At 37.5% G+C, this 21,989-nt stretch overlaps 1 protein-coding gene across 1 annotated transcript in view; it reads left to right on the top strand.

The window, feature by feature from the left end:
- The window catches only part of LOC127419658 (dystrophin-like), a 375,384-nt gene that overhangs the window by 272,292 nt on the left and 81,103 nt on the right, over nt 1–21,989 (top strand). The window contains exons 57-61 of the mRNA XM_051661226.1: nt 7,620–7,749; nt 12,746–13,014; nt 13,352–13,498; nt 15,102–15,180; nt 18,089–18,149. Of these exons, the coding sequence (XP_051517186.1) occupies nt 7,620–7,749; nt 12,746–13,014; nt 13,352–13,498; nt 15,102–15,180; nt 18,089–18,149 (686 nt within the window). The remainder of the gene's footprint in view (nt 1–7,619; nt 7,750–12,745; nt 13,015–13,351; nt 13,499–15,101; nt 15,181–18,088; nt 18,150–21,989) is intronic.

Genomic DNA, 21,989 nt, shown 5'->3' with positions numbered 1-21,989 from the left:
GTACGAGTATGTACAATGGGACTGCATGCTTAAAATGCATTTGCAACTGCTTTAAGTGTATGTTTCTGGCCTTACACTTGTACATTAATAGTGAAGAATTAGTTAAAGGCCTACTAGAAAACATTAAACCAAGAAGGTCTGTAAAAGATAAGTATGTACAATGAGAATGCATGCTTGCAATGCAATACAGTAGCATTCACATCTGCTTTTGCATACTAGCATAGTGTGTTTTTGATCTTAGAGTTTGTACATCAACAATGAAAATTCATATTAGGCCTACTAGGAAACATTAAACTAAGAATATCTGTCAAAGTTTTAAAAAGTTCTGCATTTGTTTAATGAGTAGCAAAAGCCATTGAAAGCAGACTGTGGCTATTAAATTAAATAGCTGTTAACAGTGTTTATGGACCGAACAGTCTGAAATGTAACCTTGACTTTTGTTAGTGCACCCAAGTCATTTTTAAGTAAGCTATCTAATTTGGAGATGGACTTGTATTATGGGACAGTGCTCAGGTGATATCTGACCAATGAATATTGTTATGCTGACAAGCATCTAAGCTGTTTTTTGCCATTTTGAGCAGCAAACGTTAAGATGTTTATGAGTGTACTTTCATTATGTGAGCTGGTGGGTTTTACAAGTTTTCTTGATGTTCAAAGACATTAGAAGTCCTTCAGTTCAGTTCCATCATTGATCAGAAAGTCTGATTTTTTTCTTTTTGAAAATGTTTGTGTACAAAACTACTACTGTAAGCTACTATATATGCACAGCATATGTGACATGCTGTTGATTACCACTGAAAATAATTCAGACTCACCTATTAGTTTGTTCTGTAAATCGTGTTTAAAGCAATGCACTTACAGTGGGGGGCAAGACATTGTAAAAACATTAAAATACACATTCTTTTAAAAGTATCGCCACAGAATTAAACATTAAACAGGTTAACATCAAACTAGTGTGATAAAAATCAATTACCGCCCTTGGATGTGTGTAGTTATATCTGAACTTTTAATTCCTGTCATGACCATGTAAAGCTGGTAAACATGAACACTTTCACGATACTCGTAAGGATATGAGTAGGGAACAGTTTAAAAAGAGAAAGATAATGAGAAATTTACATCGGTAACATATAACTAGTTCACAAGTTCATCCACTTAAAGTATTCCCACCATTAAAAGGATAAATAAGACTTGACAACTCAAATAACACATTTTGGTACAAAATATGAGCTTAACAGGCAGCAAGCTCTCCAGAATTTATTTATTTATTTATTTGTGTGGTATTCTAAGATTATTTTTCAGCATAACTCATAACAAAGATGTTCATAGTTATACATATATATATATATATAAAACTATGAACATCTTTGTGTATATATATATATATATATATATATATAATTTATTTATTTGGTAAGATTATTTTGACAGCATAATTATAACAACAAAAATGTTTTTGTGTGTGTGTGTGTGAAGTATTTGTTTTTGTGGGATTCTCAGATTTTTTACGGCATAGCTCATAAAAACAAATATATTCATATTTTTTTAAAGTTATTTATTTATCTATTTATTGATATTCATGTGGTACTCTTAGATTTTTTTGACAGCATAACTAATAACAAAAGAAATATTTTCATAGATTTTGTTTTAGTATGATTATTAACATTTGAAGTCAGAAGTTTACATATACTTAGGTTGAAGTCATTAAAACTCCACATTTTTGGCAAGTCGTTTAAGACATCTACTTTGTGCATGAAACAAGTAATTTTTCCAACAATTGTTTACAGACAGATTGTTTCACTTTTAATTGACTATATCACAATTCCAGTAGGTCAGAAGTTTACATACACTAAGTTAACTGTGCCTTTAAGCAGCTTGGGAAATTCCAGAAAATTATGTCAAGCCTTTAGGCAATTAGCCAATTAGCTTGGAGTCAATTGGAAGTGTCCCTGTGGATGTATTTTAAGGCCTATCATCAAACTGTGTGCCTCTTTGCTTGACATCATGGGGAAATCAAAAGAAATCAGCCAAGACCTCCACAAGTCTGGTTCATCCTTGGGAGCAATTTCCAAATGCCTGAAGGTACCACTTTCATCTGTACAAACAATAGTACACAAGTATAAACACCATGGGACCACGCAGCCATCATACCGCTCAGGAAGGAGATGCATTTCTGTCGTAGTTTGGTGTGAAAAGTGCAAATAAATCCCAGAACAACAGCAAAGGACCTTGTGAAGATGTTGGAGGAAACAGGTAGACAAGTATATATATCCACAGTAAAACGAGTCGTATATCGACATAACTTGAAAGGCTGCTCAGCAAGGAAGAATCCAATGTTCCAGAACTGTCGTAAAAATGCCAGACTACAGTTTGAAATTGCATATGGGGACAAAGATCTTACTTTTTTGGAGAAATGTCCTCTGGTTTGATGAAACAAAAATTTAACTGTTTGGCCATATTAACCATCTTTATGTTTGGAGGAATAAGGGTGAGGCTTGCAAGCCGAAGAACACCATCCCAGCCTTGAAGCATGGGGGTGGCAGCATCATGTTGTGGGGGTGCTTTGCTGCAGGAAGGACTGGTGCACTTCACAAAATAGATGGCATTGTGAGGAAGGAAAATTATGTGGATTTATTGAAGCAACATCTCAAGACATCAGCCAGGAAGTTAAAGCTCAGTTACAAATGGGTCTTCCAAATGGACAATGACTCCAAGCATACCTCCAAAGTTGTGGCAAAATGGCTTAAGGACAACAAAGTCAAGGTGTTGGAGTGGTCATCACAAAGCCCTTACCTCAATCCGATAGAAAATTTGTGGGTAGAACTGAAAAATTGTGTGCGAGCAAAGAGGCTTACAAACCTGACTCAGTTACACCAGTTCTGTCTGGAGGAATGGGCCAAAATTCCAGCAACTTATTGTGAGAAGCTTGTGGAAGGCTACCCAAAACTTTTGACCCAAGTTAAACAATTTAAAGGCAATGCTACCAAATACTAACAAAGTGTATGTAAACTTCTGACCCACTGGGAATGTGATGAAAGAAATAAAAGCTGAAATAAATCATTCTCTCAACTATTATTCTGACATTTCACGTTCTTAAAATAAAGTAGTGATCCTAACTGACCTAAGACAGGGAATGGTTTCTATGATTAAATGTCAGGAATTGTGAAAAACTGAGTTTAAATGTATTTGGCTAAGGCGTATGTAAACGTTTGACTTCAACTTTCTATTTATGTATTGTATTCTTAGATTTTTTTTTTTTTTAAGCATAACTCACAGCATAACTATATATTTTTGTAGTATTTATTTATTTGTTTATATTCATGTGGTATTCTTAGATTGTGACAGCATAATTAATAACAAAATAAAGATGTTCTTAGATTTTGTTTTTGTAGTATTATTTATTGTATTCTTATTTGTATTTTTTTGACAATATATCTTACATCATAACTAGATTATTATTATTTTTTAATTTTTATTTAATTTTATTTATTTGTTTGTATTCATGTGGTATTCTTAGATTATAGAGACCACATAACTCATAGCAACCTAAAGGTGTTTTGTATTTATTTATTTTTACGGTATTATTATAATATTTTGAAAGCATTTCTCATAACAACCTAAAGATGTGCATAGATTTTGTTTTTGTAGTATTATTTATTTATTTGAGTATTTTTAGATTATTGTGACAGCATAAATCATAACAACCTAAAGATGTTCATAGATTTTTTTTTTATTATTATTATTTATTCATTTTAGTATTTGTTTAGATTATTGTGACAGCATAACTCATAACAATCTAAAGATGTTCATAGATTTTGTTTTTGTAGTGTTATTTATTTATTTTTAGATTATTGTGACAGCATAACTCATAACAATCTAAAGATGTTCATAGATTTTGTTTTGTAGTATTTTTTTATTTATTCATGTGGACATTTTGACATTTGTTTTTGTAGTATTATTTATTTATTTGTTTATTTATTTATTTTAGTATTCTTAGATGTTTTTGACAGCATTGCTCATTACAACATAAAGATGTTTTTATAGTGTTTTTTTATTTTATTTATTAATTTATGTGGATTTTTTATTTTTTTTTGGACAGCATAACTCATAACAACATAAATAAATGTTGTCTATAGAGCTTGACTTGTTTTGAACCTGGAACGTTCCTTTAACCTATAAATAAGATGTTCATTTAGAGTGTCAAGGTGACATTCTCGACAGAAGCAAGTGATGCTTCGATGAGTGTTGTTGCTATGACGCAGTGTGTTTCCATAGTGATAAACGGAGTTGTGGCACTGTTCCAACATCTTAGACCCAAGTCTTAGCCTGACAAGGGCAAGACACCACCACAACTGATGGACAAAACAACCACTCTGTCTCTCTCCACATCCAGCCTCCCCAGAAACTAGATTTGAGGATGTTTTTGGCTGGAGCTGAGCCATTAGAGTGCTTGTTTTGGAGTCTCTCAGAGATGTTCAGGATGTGAGTTGTTGAGCACTGGAGATTTTGAATGGTCTTCCACTCCAGGCACAGGGGTTATTTATTACGTGAATACGTGTGCTTTTGTGTTTTCTGCTTCCGTCAAGTGTTTTTAAGTGCACAGGAAATGTGCTGCTGTTTTGGCATCTGGCCTTAGAATTGGAAACAGTCTTCGTCCATGTGAAAGAAAGAGAGAGGAAGAAATAGAAGAGTGAAATGCATCTTTTGTAATTGCCGTTGGAGAGCTTGTGCAGAAACAAATTTCAGATTTGATCCACCCTCCATAAATCTCCCTTAGCATTAAAGATGAAGTGTGCAGTTTTTTCAGTCTTAAAATACTTTTTCCTAATACAGCTTAATATGCAGAGACAACTAAATGTTAGCCATCCATAGGTTACTCTCCCTAAACAGTGTGAAAACTGTAACTCTGTTTTGTGGTGCTGTCAAAACATTTCTGTTTTTTTTTTGTTTGTTTTTTTGCTCATATCTTTGCATATTTTAAATGTCACTAGTCGGTGGGTTGTCTGACCAATTAGTTGACTTGTCTGTCTTAATGAAGCCCTGTATAATCTGTCTGGTTTACGATCACAACACCAAACAGGATGTGTTCGAAAACAGCTACTCGTGGTGCAGTGGATTTGTTTTTGTTTTTTCTCAAAGAACTACTTTTACTTAGCAGGGCATCTTTAAAACACGTCTGAGGTGCTGAAACACACTGCAGGAAATGACACTTCGGCCTAAGACGTATTTGACGTGTACTACAATTAAATTAATGTTCCAGGTTTAATACAAAAATTAAGCTTAATCGACAGCATTTGTAACAATGTTAATTGCCACAGAAAAGAATGTTGACACTTCTTGTTTATAAAAAAAAAAAAAAAAAAAAAAGCAAAAATCAAGTTTGTATTAAGGCACTTACAGTGGAGGTACAGTAAATGGGTCCCAGTCCATAAATGCTGAAATACATTGTTTCTAAAGTATAGCCACAAGACATAAACATTGTACACGTTAACATGATTTTAGTGTCTTAAACTCACCTACAGGGTTTACCAGTTGTAATTTTGATTATAGCTTAACACAGATAAGGTTAGTAAGTGATTTTATTACACTAAAATCATGTTTACACGTATAGCACAAATAATTTTTTGTGGTAATCAACATGCCACAAATACTGTTGATTGAATTGAACTTGTATTTAATACAACGCAACCTGTGTGAACAGCCCCTTTTGACTGTTAGCATGCTAAAACACAGCTTGCTGTCAGCATTCTAAAACCCTCTCAAAGAAGTAAATTATTTCCCTTTCAAGTTCCACTGCAAATACAAATATTGAAGTTTAAAAACTACAAATGAAATCAGTAGTCAACCCCACTAGTCTGTTTAAAATTACACTTTTATCCAAAGCAACTTACTGTGCATGCAGTTTTTATGTTTTAACTGTGCGTTCCCTGGAAATCAAATTAGCATTAATAGCGCTGACTACAGTCCAGTGAATCCAGTTTTGTGTTGTATATGTCAGCCAGTGAATTGTAGACACATACATGGTCATCTGCTTCTTTGTCCTCATACTTGCATGTCTTTGCCCTTCTTACTCTGATACTCATGTCACCTTTATGATTTTTTAATATCGGCCCTTAACACCTCCATAATGCTGTTTAATGGACCGCTCCTCTTCATCTCCTCTCCTTATCATGGGCCTGTAATTCTGGCTGCAGGATGGTTGGGTGTACTGTAGCATGATGTAATTAACAGGCTTATCACTTCTTTGGTACTGTTTAACGACCGTTAAAAAAGGGTGGAAGGGTGCTGTGACCCTGCTCTCCAGTGTAGCCTTGGAGGCCCAACTATTTGTGGGATGGTAATCCAGTTTTCCTCTGCTGAGATTTGGCTGTTCATTTAATTGTGTGTGTGTCTGACTGAACAGAAGTCCCACAGGAATTAGTTTTGTCTGAGCTAGAGAATGGCTATTAATTTGTCTAAATTTCAGCGTGACCCCACAGCAATACCTCGTCTGAGATCGCTGCTGCAATTGCACTTCTGTGCCCATTTTTATTTGGACACTCATTCTTTCTCTGCTCTCATTCTCACCTTTTCTTCATCTCATTGTTTTTATTTTCCATTAAGCAACCCCCTGCACGTTTACACAGACATCTATCCAGAAATCCGTTATTTGTCCATCCATACATCCATCCATTTGCCGTCCATTTATTCATACATACATCCATACATCTGTTCATCTGTCCATTTATCCATTCATCCATCCATTAATGCATCCATCCATCCTACCATTCGTCATCCATCCAAACATCAATTCATCCAAACACGCATCCATCCATCCTTTCATCCATCCATTTATCCATTGTCTATCCGTTTTTCCTTGCATCCATTCATCCATTAACTATCCATTCATTCAGCCGTCATCCGTCCATCCATCCATGCATCCATTAATCCATCATCCATCCATCCATCCATCCAAACATCTATTCATCCAACATGCATCCATCCATCCTTTCATCATCCATCCATCTATCCGTTGTCCATACGTTTATCCTTGCATCCATTCATCCTTCCATCGTCATCCGTACATCCATGTGTTCATCCATCCGTCATCCGTCCATGTGTCCATCAATCAGTCATCCATCCATTCATCCGTTTATTCATACATCCCACCATCAGTTTATCCATGCATACATCTATCCACCCGTCATCTGTTCATCCATCATCCATCCATCCATCCATTGTTCATGCATCTATCCGCCATCCATCTGTTTATCCGTGCATCTATTCATCCATCCGTCCATGCTTCCATCCTTCTATCCATGCATGCATACATTCATTCATCCATCCATCTGTCCATCCATTCATCCATCTTTCTATCCATGCATGCTTAAATTCATTCATCCATCCATCTGCCCATCCATTCATCCATCCATGCATTTGTCCTCCATTCATCCATCCATCCATCTCTCATCCGTCCATACATCCATCCATCATTTCACCATCCATCCATCTGTCTTTTAATGGTCATTGAATGACGTAAGAGCATATTTTTTTTTATTTATTTTTTTTATAATTATATCTCTATTAATGTCAGTAACAATTGACAGATTTTGATGTGATGTTTCCATTTTTTTGGTTTTCAGGCGCTGAGGGCAGAGCTGAAGGAGCGTGAACATGTTGTCCTCAGCACATTAGACCAGGCTCACATGTTTCTGGCCGACCAGCCAATCGAAGGGCCCGAAGAGCCACGCAAGAACCTGCAGCCCAAAACAGGTGCAAGCCCATTATCTCCTCTTCCTGTTATCCTCCCCAACATAAAAAAAAAAAAAAAAAAAAAAACACTGTAAATAACTGTATTGAAGGGAAAGGAGTTTGCGCTGTGAACATACACTTAAAAATACCTCTCCAAAAACAAGACTTCAGAGCATTGATATCCACATCAGAACATCACACACACACACACACACATCACCCAAACTAGAGTTTATTTTGACACTCTCCAAGGGATGCTCTTTGATGTAAGTGAGTCTCTGATAAGTCGGACACTTTCTATCAACATGCTCGAAGCTGCACTATCTGATGTCGGGAAAGTTCCACAGCTCTCTGGACACTTCCTCAGGGACCCTCTCAAAAAGCTCATTTTGGACAAACGTCAGACATCACTTAACAGAGAGCGAAAGAGCCGCAGAGTGAACTTGTGTGTGTGTGTGTGTGTCCATATACATGCATGCATGAAAGCAAGCATTTAGATGGAGTTAGTGAATGCCCACAGGAACTGGGTTAATTGGCAGATCACAGACTGCAGGCAATTTCTACTTCTCGGCTTCCTGAAGCCCTGAGCTTTCTGTCTTTCATAAAAGATTAAAATCATCTAGAGTTTAAAGTATTATTAGTTGTGTTTGCTAAGGAAAGCATCACAATTAATATTGCTCCAGTAGTGTTAGGGATTTGAACAAACCCCTAAGTATTCAACTTTGCTGTTTAAAACGTCCCACACGGTTTGTGCTACGATAAATGATCCTTCAAAATGTGCGGCTTGTTGAGGAGTGGTGAGTTATTACTTTTCTAAGCAATCACACTAGCAATATTTGCCTGGCTCATGAGAAAACAGGCAGAAAAATCCCTTAGACTTACATTGAAGGAAGGACTCTAGCCATATCTAGAAATCAGAATATCATAGAGGCATAGATGTGGATTAAAAGATCCCTGTGATCTCAAATAATCAAAGTTTCATATCAGAGCCAATGCGATAGGGCTTGCTTATAGGTTCTTATTTAATATCTTTACTACAAATTGAAATTCAGCTCTATATATAATTCACATTTGGTACTATTGATGTCAGCAGGGTTCAGCAGAGCAGTGATCTGACCTCCCCTCACTCGGAACACCTACAGCAATCTCACACGCTTCTGATCAGAGCCTGAGAGTGTTCTGTGAGCTTCCGTTTTTACTTATCCCAGCGATCAAAGCACAGAGCACAGCTATCTTAATAGATAACCAGCTCATTTGGTTAGCTTGATCTACATACACACACGTACACACACATGGTGTGAAGAAACCTACAGAGATAAAATCATAGATAACCCTGCAAGCACAAAACATTTTTACATTTCACGATGTTGCATTTAGGTTTGTTGCTGTACAAACATAATTAGAACATGTTTTTACTTCAAAAACAAACTTTATGAAAGAAAACAAAAGCAACAATGACAACAAAAAAATTATTTTGGTTTTAAAATAACATAATTTGTTCATTTTAATGAGAGGTGTGTCTAAAACATATTGAACATACCACAATTCAACCACTGTGGGATGTTATTTCAACTTTTTTTATTTTTATAATAACTAACAAAAACACCTTACACAAAGCTTTCTTAGTTCAATCAAAATTAACCATAGTTACAACTAGGGATGTGCGCTACGACTAATTTGACTGTCGTTTAAACTGAAGTTTTGTAACCGACTAGTCTAAAGAGAAACCAACCTTCAGAAAACAGTAAAAAAAAAAAAGAAGTGTTTATGCGACCCATTTAAAATACTTAATTTATTCCAAATTCGATGCTAAATTCCACTGAAAAGGGGCATTGATCTGTGACGTGCTCGCTGTGAATTATGATCACTGTACATTAAATATAGATTCACGCATTCACTGAATCAACATTAGTGAATAATTAATAGACATATTTATTGAAAACAATTGAATGAATTGTGCAGGATCAAAGGAACAACCATTAAAAGCCTGTTCTAAATGGAAATCACCAAGTAAAAGTTACTTAACATATTAAAACAGTCAGGACATTGTTGAAAATATTTAACAGGTAGACTAAGCCAAATCTATGAGAGAGAAAAAATGCTCTGAAAAGTTGCGTGTATTTCAGGACGTGTAGTCATGCATTGGCCATTGATCTAATATGACAGCTGTTTGTAAAGAATGTCAACCAATAACAGTTATGATGTAAAAAATAAATAAAACTAAAATAAAAAATAAAAAAATAGTAGCTATAGGATAGAAAAAATAGGCCTGTGATGTAGCCTGCAATAAACCTAATGTATTCTAAACATGACGTGCACACAGAATAAAAGATAGTTTAACCCGTTCAGCAGTCGGCACCTCGTTGAAAATAGCCTTCTTAATCAGCAGATTAAAAAAAATGGCATACCCAGTCTAAAACAGTTATTTTCTAGGCTACTTACTCAAAAGCATAAATGTTTTGATGAGTAAAATTAACACGTCGACATGGTCCGGTGAAAGACGGAATTTGACTCACCTGAGGCGTCTATCCTGCGCTTGAAAAAGCCTGCTCAGCTGAAAAATAACATACAAGCACGCACAGATGTAAAGAAGACTCAAATGTGAAAACATCCTTAGGGACTTTCAAACATTTGGAAAGCCCATCCCCGCACCACCAAAGTGATTTCATTACTACTTTGCTGAGTTTGCTTGTCTAGCGAGAGGACATTTTCCTGCGCATGTCGCGCGAGAGAGGGAAGTAGCATGTGCAGCCTGAGGTGAAATTAAACTCTGTACCTGCTCCAGATATCCTCTTTTTTAAATAACATTTGTATTATTAATTCTATTTAAAATATGTAACATTAATACGACAGTTATTTAAGTGCAGCCTCTGTAAAAATATAAAGCTAAACGTAAATGTGTAAAAATTATTATCAGTTTAGTGGGGGGAAATATTAATAAATATATAAATTAAATGATATTATATAAATATAACCGACTAGAAATTCCAGTGTCGACTAGCAGCATCAGAACCGTTTAGTCCACTAGTCTTGCACATCCCTAGTTACAACAGTTATTGTTACTATGATATTACTTCAGTAAAACCATGGTTGCTATATGGATACTACAGAGTTGTAGTAGTTAAACCATGGTTCATTGTATCAAAACCATTGACACATAAAATTTGGTTTCTGCCAAAAAAGCATTGTAACTACACTCACAACAATATTACTATTATCAAACCCTAATTTTTCGTAATATTATATTGAACAACAATTTAATGCACATTAAATGAACTAGAAAACACCCTATTTTATATAACTGAACTGAATTATAGCTATTATTAGCAGCAAATATTTTGCTTTAAAAAAGGTGAAGTCCCTTTAAGGCTGTGTGGGGCTCAAGTGAATCAGTGAATCATTTATTTGAACTTTTCTTTTTTTTTTTTTTACATTACATTGACATTAACTGTTCCAAAAAACGAACTTAGTAAAATGAATTCCCAACGCTAAAGGAACCGTACAGTAAGTAGCACCCCTTCTTTTAGTTTACAACTCCCCAACACTGATGGGTAGGCACTATACTATGAAAGATTTATGTGGCAAAAAAAATCTGCTGACAGCATATGTAGTTTAGTGGTAATGAGGATACTAAAAAATTGCAAGGGGATGTGCTAACAATGTCATACACATTTTCACAATATTAAACATTTATATTACGTAAAAAAACAAAAATAACTAGTGGATGGGCAGAAAAATGGAAAGATGGATGGCGAAATGGCAGATGGATGGATGGATGGATGGATTGAAGGATGATGGATGCATGGATAGACGGATGGATAGACATGAATGAAATGATGCATGGATAAATAGATGGAAGAACGGATGACAGATGGATAGATGATGCATGGATGGATGGATGGATGGATTAATAAACTGATGGGGGGATGGATGCATGATTAAACAGATGAATGGATTGTGGATCAGTTTTATTATGTACACAGGATAAAAGCGATATCACAGCATTGTAACAACTTGTGAAAAAACCTGTATAATGTAGTCAAGCTAGCTGAGAGCAACCTTACCCAAATGTTAATGGCAATGACGGTTTTATAAATTGAATTTTGTTATTATATGATGATAAGCAATCTGTTCCACTGTCAAATGAACATAAACACGGCACTACAAAATATTACTGCCAGTTCGTTTCTATTCAACATCTGGATCTTAATTGAATTTCATACATTTGCACAAATACTTGAATGAATTTGAATTGTAAATTGATTCTCGCTTGCCTGAAAGAAAAATATGTAGATGAAAGATAGAGGTGAGAGTTAATAGAATGGAGAGTTCAGTCCTGCTGTTTGTGACAGTGACATTACCTGAAGTGTATTTAAATGTCTTTCAAAACCCTGCAAGCAGAATAAAAGAGCAGATGTTAATGGTGTAGACCAGCCTATAGACATGCCCTAGGCTCCTCTTAGATTCCCCAAACATCTGCCTCCTCTCATCTGGAAAACCATATCCACTCTCAGCTCATTAGCTGAGTGGACTCGTTGGTAAATAACCTTTATAAGTGAGCTTGCATTATTAATATCCTCTGAATGTAGTCGGTTTAGCTGAAATGTTGATAATTTATCATATTGATCAATGTGAAATGCACAAAAACAAATGTTTTAGAAAATGATTATATGTTCTAAAACCTTGTGAGCTTCCCACCTAACATTTTTAGCATCACAGGCATGCCTCAACACAAAAGACAGTAGGCAAACATTTTCAATCAATGATGCCACATGGAATCAGTTTGATATATTAAACCAGTCTCAAATAGTTCGTTTCAAATCAGTCTTCCATGGTTCCATGATGGGATGCTTTAGAAGGTAGGTGCTTATGTAGACAGTAAGGCAGATTGCTATGGTTTGTAGCTCTGTAAATCAAAATGTACCTTTATAACCAGAACTTTTAAAAGTTAATTGACATGAAGTGAACACAAGTAAAGTGTAGATTGAATTGAGTTTGTTTCTGTGATGTTTCATAGACCTGACCCCAGAGGAGAAGGCCCAGCGAGTGGCTAAGGCGATTCGTAAGCAGACAGCAGAAGTTGGTGAGCGCTGGGAGAGGCTGATGGGACATGCGGACACCTGGCAGGAGCAGGTGGAGAGAGCTCTAGATAAACTGCAGGACCTCCAGAGCTCCATGGACCAGCTGGACCTGCATCTAGCTCAGGCAGAGGAACTCAAAGCAGGCTGGCAACCTGTGGGAGACCTTCTCATAGACTCCCTTGAGGATCACATTGATAGGACATCAGTGAGTGTATTTTTCCTTATCCATTGGCATTGTCAGTAACCATGCCAATGGGTCCAAATAAAAGTTCATCCACTTAGAGTCCACTAACGAATATACAGAATGTTTGTTATGCATTATTCTAGGTAATCCTTTTCACCTTCATTTCCTGTCTAAAGCTATTTTGATGGTTTATTAACTAGATTTCATTAGTCTCATGATAACCCTTTTAGACCTCTCACACTTGGTATGAGTAATTTCCAAACACGCAATGTGCAATGTGTGGATATAAAGATGTTAAAATGTTTTTTTCTCTCTCTCTCTCTCTCTCTATTGCTGTGTGTGTGTGTGTGTGTTCCAGGCTTTCCGAGAGGAAATCTCTCCAATGAAACAAGATGTTCGAGCTGTGAATGATCTTGCAAGTCAGCTGACTCCACTGGACGTCCAGCTGTCCTCCACCACCAACCGCCAGTTAGATAACCTCAACATGCGATGGAAACTACTGCAGGTACTCCACCTACAAACCTTTCCTGTCCTTTTCTTGTCTTTTCTTTTTTCATGTCTTGTCCCTTCCCATCCCCTCCCTTCTTTTCCCTTTCCTTTCCTTCTTTTCCCTTTCCTTTCCCTTCCTTTCCTGTCATGTTCTTTCCTTTCCCTTCCTTTCCTTCCCTTTCCTTTCCTATCCTGTTCTTTCCTTTCTCTTCCTTTCCTTTCCTATCCTGTTCTTTCATTTCCCTTCCTTTCCTTCCCTTTCCTATCCTGTTCTTTCCCTTCCTTTCCTTCCCTTTCCTATCCTGTTCTTTCCTTTCCTTTCCTATCCGGTTCTTTCCTTCCCTTTCCTATCCTGTTCTTTCCTTTCCTATCCTGTTCTTTCATTTCCCTTCCTTTCCTTTCCTTTCCTTCCCTTTCCTATCCTGTTCTTTCCCTTCCTTTCCTTCCCTTTCCTATCCTGTTCTTTCCTTTCCTATCCGGTTCTTTCCTTCCCTTTCCTATCCTGTTCTTTCCTTACATTGTCTTGCCTTGCCTCGTCCTTTCCTTCCCTGTCCTTCCTTTTCCTCATCCTGTCCTTTGTTTTTCCTATCCTTCCATTTTCTTTTCTTTCCTTTCCTTCCATTTCCTCATCCTGTCTTGTCATCTTTCCTTTCCTTCCCTTTCCTATCCTGTTCTTTCCTTTCTCTTCCTTTCCTATCCTGTTCTTTCATTTCCCTTTCTTTCCTTCCCTTTCCTATCCTGTTCTTTCCCTTCCTTTCCTTTCCTTCCCTTTCCTATCCTGTTCTTTCCTTTCCTTTCCTATCCGGTTCTTTCCTTCCCTTTCCTATCCTGTTCTTTCCTTACATTGTCTTGCCTTGCCTCGTCCTTTCCTTCCCTGTCCTTCCTTTTCCTCATCCCGTCCTTTGTTTTTCCTCTCCTTCCATTTTCTTTTCTTTCCTTTCCTTCCATTTCCTCATCCTGTCTTGTCATCTTTCCTTTCATTCCCTGTCCTTCCATTCCCTTTCCTTTCCTTTCCTTCCCTTTCCTATCCTGTTCTTTCCCTTCCTTTCCTTCCCTTTCCTATCCTGTTCTTTCCTTTCCTATCCGGTTCTTTCCTTCCCTTTCCTATCCTGTTCTTTCCTTACATTGTCTTGCCTTGCCTCGTCCTTTCCTTCCCTGTCCTTCCTTTTCCTCATCCTGTCCTTTGTTTTTCCTATCCTTCCATTTTCTTTTCTTTCCTTCAATTTCCTCATCCTGTCTTGTCATCTTTCCTTTCATTCCCTGTCCTTCCATTCCCTTTCCTTTCTTTGTCCTGTCCTTTCCTTCCCTTTCATCTCTAGTAAATCAATTTTAAACTATTTATTTGCCTTTTATGTCTCTTTCTCTCACTCTGATCTAACTCTCTCTCTGAAGGTCATCTGATGTGTTATTAGTAGAGTACGCTGTTCTCAGTGGATTGTTGTGTGTGTGAAGGGAATCTCTTCACCTCAGTATCAGTCTATGAATAGTCAGAGTACAGAAAGAGAAAGTTTATGTACATTTCTCTCTTTTATACCCTCAGTTTATCTCTCAATATCTCGCCTTGTCTCTCTCTCTCTCTCTCTCTCTCTCTCTCTCTCTCTCTCTCACTCACTCTCCAGGTGGCTGTAGAGGACAGGTTGAAGCTCTTGCGGGAAGCACACAGAGATTTTGGTCCCTCCTCTCAACACTTCTTATCCAGTGAGTCACAGTAATAAATATGAATAAAGTCATACAATCATGTCAGCATTATGCAGCCTGTCTCATTAGTCAATAATTAATGGTATTTACGAAAACAAGCATCACTATTACTATTGATCATACTTAGGATCAAGGATTTGAACAAACCCCTAACCTTAAGTATTCTATTCAGTTCAAAATAATTCAGTTTAGCTTTAGTGGCATGACAGTTGGAGTATGTATATGTGGTCTTCAGCTGTTGTAGCCCATCCACCTCAAGGTTCGACATGTTTTGCATTCTGAGATGTTATTCTGCTCACTACAATTGTACAGAGTGGTTATCTGACTTACCGTAGCTTTTCTCTCAGCTCGAATCAGTCTGGCCATTCTCTATTGACCTCTGTCATCAACAAGACATTTCTGTCCGCAGAACTGCCGCTCACTGGATGTTTTTTGTTTTTGGCACCATTCGGAGTTAATTCTAGAGACTGTTGTGTGTGAAAATTCCAGGAGATCAGCAGTTACAGAAATACTCAAACCAGCCCGTCTGGCACTAACAATCATGCAATAGTCCAAATCACTGAGATCAATTTTTTTTCCCCATTCTGATGGTTGATGTGAACATTAACTGAAGCTCCTGACCCGTATCAGCATGATTTTATATACTACACTGCTGCCACACGATTGGCTGATTAGATAATCGCATGAATATGTAGGTGTACAGGTGTTCCTAATAAAGTGCTAATAAATACTGTGTGTACAGTATGTATATATATATATATATATATATATATATATATATATATATATATATATATACAGGTGCTGGTCATATAATTAGAATATCATCAAAAAGTTGATTTATGTCACTAATTCCATTCAAAAAGTGAAACTTGTATATTATATTCATTCTTTACACACAGACTGATATATTTCAAATGTTTATTTCTTTTAATTTTGATGATTATAACTGACAACTAAGGAAAATCCCAAATTCAGTATCTCAGAAAATTAGAATATTACTTAAGACTAATACAAAGAAAGGATTTTTAGAAATCTTGGCCAACTGAAAAGTATGAACATGAAAAGTATGAGCATGTACAGCACTCAATACATAGTTGGGGCTCCTTTTGCCTGAATTACTGCAGCAATGCGGCGTGGCATGCGTCGATCAGTCTGTGGCACTGCTCAGGTGTTATGAGAGCCCAGGTTGCTCTGATAGTGGCCTTCAGCTCTTCTGTATTGTTGGGTCTGGCATATCGCATCTTCCTCTTCACAATACCCCATAGATTTTCTATGGGGTTAAGGTCAGGCGAGTTTGCGAGTTTGAGAACAGGGATACCATGGTCCTTAAACCAGATACTGGTTGCTTTAGCACTGTGTGCAGGTGCCAAATCCTGTTGGAAAATGAAATCTGCATCTCCATAAAGTTGGTCAGCAGCAGGAAGCATGAAGTGCTCTAAAACTTCCTGGTATACGGCTGCGTTGACCTTGGACCTCAGAAAACACAGTGGACCAAGACCAGCAGATGACATGGCACCCCAAACCATCACTGACTGTGGAAACTTTACACTGGACTTCAAGCAATGTGGATTGTGTGCCTCTCCTCTCTTCCTCCAGACTCTGGGACCCTGATTTCCAAAGGAAATGCAAAATTTACTTTCATCAGAGAAAATAACTTTGGACCACTCAGCAGCAGTCCAGTCCTTTTTGTCTTTAGCCCAGGCGAGACGCTTCAGACGCTGTCTGTTGTTCAAGAGTGGCTTGACACAAGGAATGCGACAGCTGAAACCCATGTCTTGCATACGTCTGTGCGTAGTGGTTCTCTCCCACATTTTTGAATGGGTTTTGTTTCACAATCCTCTCCAGGGTGCGGTTATCCCTATTGCTTGTACACTTTTTTCTACCACATCTTTTCCTTCCCTTCGCCTCTCTGTTAATGTGCTTGGACACAGAGCTCTGTGAACAGCCAGCCTCTTTTGCAATGACCTTTTGTGTTTTGCCCTCCTTGTGCAACGTGTCAATGGTCGTCTTTTGGACAACTGTCAAGTCAGCAGTCTTCCCCATGATTGTATAGCGTACAGAACTAGACTGAGAGACCATTTAAAGGCCTTTGCAGGTGTTTTGAGTTAATTAGCTGATTAGAGTGTGGCACCAGGTGTCTTCAATATTGAACCTTTTCACAATATTCTAATTTTCTGAGATACTGAATTTGGGATTTTCCTTAGTTGTCAGTTATAATCATCAAAATTAAAAGAAATAAACATTTGAAATATATCAGTCTGTGTGTAATGAATGAATATAATATACAAGTTTCACTTTTTGAGTGGAATTAGTGAAATAAATCAACTTTTTGATGATATTCTAATTATATGACCAGCACCTGTATATATATATATATATATATATATATATATATATATATATATATATATATATATATATAGACACACACACACACATATGTAATATTTGAAGCATGAAATCTAACAAAATTTTGTTATGTTTATGCTTATAACAAGAAAAAAAAAACATTTGCCAATGGGGTAAGGAAAAAACTTGATTCAAAGGGAAAACAAGTTTAGTTGGTTTACCCCATTGGCAAATATATACAGTGTGTGTGTGTATATATATATATATATATATATATATATATATATATATATATCCTGTGCAAATGGCCAGTAACACTTTCCTTCTAAAGCCAGTAACTGTAAGCTAACACTCCTGGAGATCAATGCATTGAGAATTTTGATGTTTGAAAGGGCCATTACTTTACACAGAACCCTGATTTGGGAAATAAGTAGAGTAAGATCTCGCTGATATAAGAGAGATATTCTTCACTAATGCTTCATTTACCAACACCATCATGATCAGACCTATGTGCTCTACTTTAATCAATCTTTTGTGTGTGTGTGTGTCTCCACAGCATCAGTCCAGTTGCCCTGGCAGAGAGCAGTGTCCCAGAATAAAGTGCCCTACTACATCAAGTAAGTAGATACACATACATCTGTTGCCATGTGGACTGGTCTCTTTAAAGGAGGTTTAGGGTGCACATTCAATCAATTTGACGGTAGATTTATCTTTGTATGGTTGGTTGTAAAAGCAGTTTTCCTAACTTGGGTGTGCACCAGTGAACCGTACCTGAGTAGACTTGATACAGGGTTCAGGTTTGGACCAAGCAATCAACAAAATGTGAACAGCCTAGTGAACACCCTCTACATAACTGACCTAGGACCTCAGGGTCTCAGTGGAGATAAGGTTATGTGATGTAACTCAGATTTCTGTGTAAAAATGGTAAAATCTGAGCCATGAGACATTGCAGGGCCTGTTCAATAAACCAGACATGATTGCACAGTGTCGCTGCAGTTCTATTTGTGATTCCCTCATTTACAGATACTACTTCTGAAGAAAATACCCGTGGGATTCAGTGCTTTGTCCGAAGTTGAGTGCTCATCAAGCTGGGAGAGAGAGTAGTAGAGAAAGAGAAGTAAAGAGCATCCTGCCAATAGAATGGGCTAAAAATCATCCAGAAATGGAATAGGATCTAAGGCAAATGAAAAAAAAAAAAAATTATAAACAGATGAACAGAGAAAGAAGAATACCCCTACGAAAATATACCATGTACCATAGCAAATACGAAAATTCACTATGGTATCCATAGTGTCTGTCAAAATGCCATAGTTACTATAATTATTAGTATGTGTGTTAAGGCAAGCTTCACTATGCTTATTGCTTAGACTTTGGGTAAGGATATGTGCAGTGTGCTAATAATCACTCAGAACATCTTAGCAGCCACATAGCAATAGAGCGCACCAGTACCTGCCCATTTTTATTAGCCGTCTTGGTTCATGAAATGTTTTTCTCATTATTTTTTTTCTATTGGGATATAATAAAATGCTTCAAAAGAGTTCTAAGCCATGAACCAAACCAACAAGTTCTGAGGTTAATCACGGCATTACAAATTAGAATTTGAAGCAAAAAACTGTTAGAAAATCAAACAAAAAGATTTTCTTTTTGAATGATGTGTACTTCGACATAATCAAATTAAAAAATATTATTGGTTATAAGTTTAGAAACAGCATATTTTATTGCAAAGTACAAATTGTGCAAAAAAAATCTATTATTTACAAATACATATTGTATATAAGTAGTTTGAGAGTGTAGAAAGACCCACTGGATTGCGCCATTTACAGTGAATCGTTGAAGTGGGCGGTCACTGCAAAGCTCTTTTGTGTGGTTTGTTTGCAATTCTCTCATTGATGGATCTTTGTATGCTGGATAATGGGAAGTGAAGTTCTTAACCTGGAACTCTGCTAATAAATAAGGATTTTAAACATTGAAGTTGAAATAATGCAGCCTAATGGCTTCAACAGCAATATACAGTGCATCCGGAAAGTATTCACAGCGCTTCACTTTTTCCACATTTTGTTATGTTACAGCCTTATTCCAAAATGGATTAAATTCATTATTTTCCTCAAAATTCTACAAACAATACCCCATAATGACAACATGAAAGAAGTTTGTTTGAAATCTTTACAAATTTATTAAAATTAAAAAACGAAAAATAAATCACATGTACATAAGTATTCACAGCCTTTGCCATGACACTCAAAATTGAGCTCAGGTGCATCCTGTTTCCACTGATCATCCTTGAGATGTTTCTACAACTTGATTGGAGTCCACCTGTGGTAAATTCAGTTGATTGGACTTGATTTGGAAAGGCACACACCTGTCTATATAAGGTCCCACAGTTAACAGTGCATGTCAGAGCACAAACCAAGCCATGAAGTCCAAGGAATTGTCTGTAGACCTCCGAGACAGGATTGTATCGAGGCACAGATCTGGGGAAGAGTACAGAAAATTTCTGCAGCATTGAAGGTCCCAGTGAGCACAGTGGCCTCCATCATCCGTAAATGGAAGAAGTTTGGAACCACCAGGACTCTTCCTAGAGCTGGCCGCCTGGCCAAACTGAGTGATCAGGGGAGAAGGGCCTTAGTCAGGGAGGTGACCAAGAACCCGATGGTCACTCTGACAGAGCTCCAGCATTTCTCTGTGGAGAGAGGAGAACCTTCCAGAAGAACAACCATCTTTGCAGCACTCCACCAATCAGGCCTGTATGGTAGAGTGGCCAGACAGAAGCCACTCCTCAGTAAAAGGCACATGACAGCCCGCCTGGAGTTTGCCAAAAGGCACCTGAAGGACTCTCAGACCATGAGAAACAAAGACTGAACTCTTTGGCCTGAATGGCAAGCGTCATGTCTGGAGGAAACCAGGCACCACTCATCACCTGGCCAATACCAACCCTACAGTGAAGGATGGTGGTGGCAGCATCATGCTGTGGGGATGTTTTTCAGCAGCAGGAACTGGGAGACTAGTCAGGATCGAGGGAAAGATGAATGCAGCAATGTACAGAGACATCCTTGATGAAAACCTGCTCCAGAGCGCTCTGGACCTCAGACTGGGACGAAGGTTCATCTTCCAACAGGACAACGACCCTAAGCACACAGCCAAGATAAAAAAGGAGTGGCTCCGGGACAACTCTGTGAATGTCCTTGAGTGGCCCAGCCAGAGCCCAGACTTGAACCCGATTGAACATCTCTGGAGAGATCTGAAAATGGCTGTGCACCAACGCTCCCCATCCAACCTGACGGAGCTTGAGAGGTCCTGCAAAGAAGAATGGGAGAAACTGCCCAAAAATAGGTGTGCCAAGCTTGTAGCATCATACTCAAAAGGACTTGAGGCTTTAATTGGTGCCAAAGGTGCTTCAACAAAGTATTGAGCAAAGGCTGTGAATACTTATGTATGTGATTTTTTTTTTTTTCCGTTTTTTTATTTTTAATAAATTTGCAAAGATTTCAAACAAACTTCTTTCACGTTGTCATTATGGGGTGTTGTTTGTAGAATTTTGAGGAAAATAATGAATTTAATCAATTTTGGAATAAGGCTGAAACATAACAAAATGTGGAAAAAGTGAAGCGCTGTGAATACTTTCCGGATGCACTGTATACTATCGATTAACAAACCTTGTAGCCTACTATAGGTTTGTCTTTTAAAGGGTCATAAAACCCAAAAACACGATTTCTGAGATGTGAACAGATATGTACAGGATGCACATCACTGAAAACAATGATAACACTCATTATGTTTATTGTAAAGGGTAAAGTGGTTATTTTTACATTTTATTGAGCCATTTCGTTCAGTTTCAAAAGGAAAATTGAAGCAATGTCACAAAATTAGGTATCAGTGTAAACTCTTTATTATTGGTAGGACAGCACGCATTTACGTCACTAGATTCTGAGCGTTTCTGCACATTATTCATGAGAAGGAACACTTCCATCCAATCACAGCGCTGCCTCATTGATGAGCTCACATTATAGCCACATCGAAGATTTCAAACACATGACATGGACGAAACAGCTGTTCCGCAGGCACGAGACTTCAACAGCACTCAGGGAACAGAAATGAGATTGGACTTTTACATTAAACACCATGGTCAGATTGATATCACTCCACAAACGCACCACAGTCCATTACCGGACCACTGCGAGCATTCCTTGGCTGCAGTTGTGTAAGTCCTGTTCCAAACACGCTGTTAATGAGGGAGGGCTATGAGCACGGATTACATCGCTTATTCTCCATGTGTCGGATAATGGACATAATAAGATTGTCTACCGGTCAACACTGGAAGATTTTTGCCCATTTCCGCCGATTTCGTGTGGCATGTAAACATCTTTACCGGTGTTCTCACCGGCTTATCCAATGTGTGCATGTGTTAAGCGCATGTATCTTCACGGTTTGACGTCAGAGCATGTGAGTGGAGTGGAGCA

The sequence above is a fragment of the Myxocyprinus asiaticus genome, chromosome 29 (genome assembly GCF_019703515.2).
Source record: "Myxocyprinus asiaticus isolate MX2 ecotype Aquarium Trade chromosome 29, UBuf_Myxa_2, whole genome shotgun sequence".
NCBI classification, from domain to species: Eukaryota; Metazoa; Chordata; class Actinopteri; order Cypriniformes; family Catostomidae; genus Myxocyprinus; species Myxocyprinus asiaticus.
This window is presented reverse-complemented; position numbering and strand designations above follow the sequence as displayed.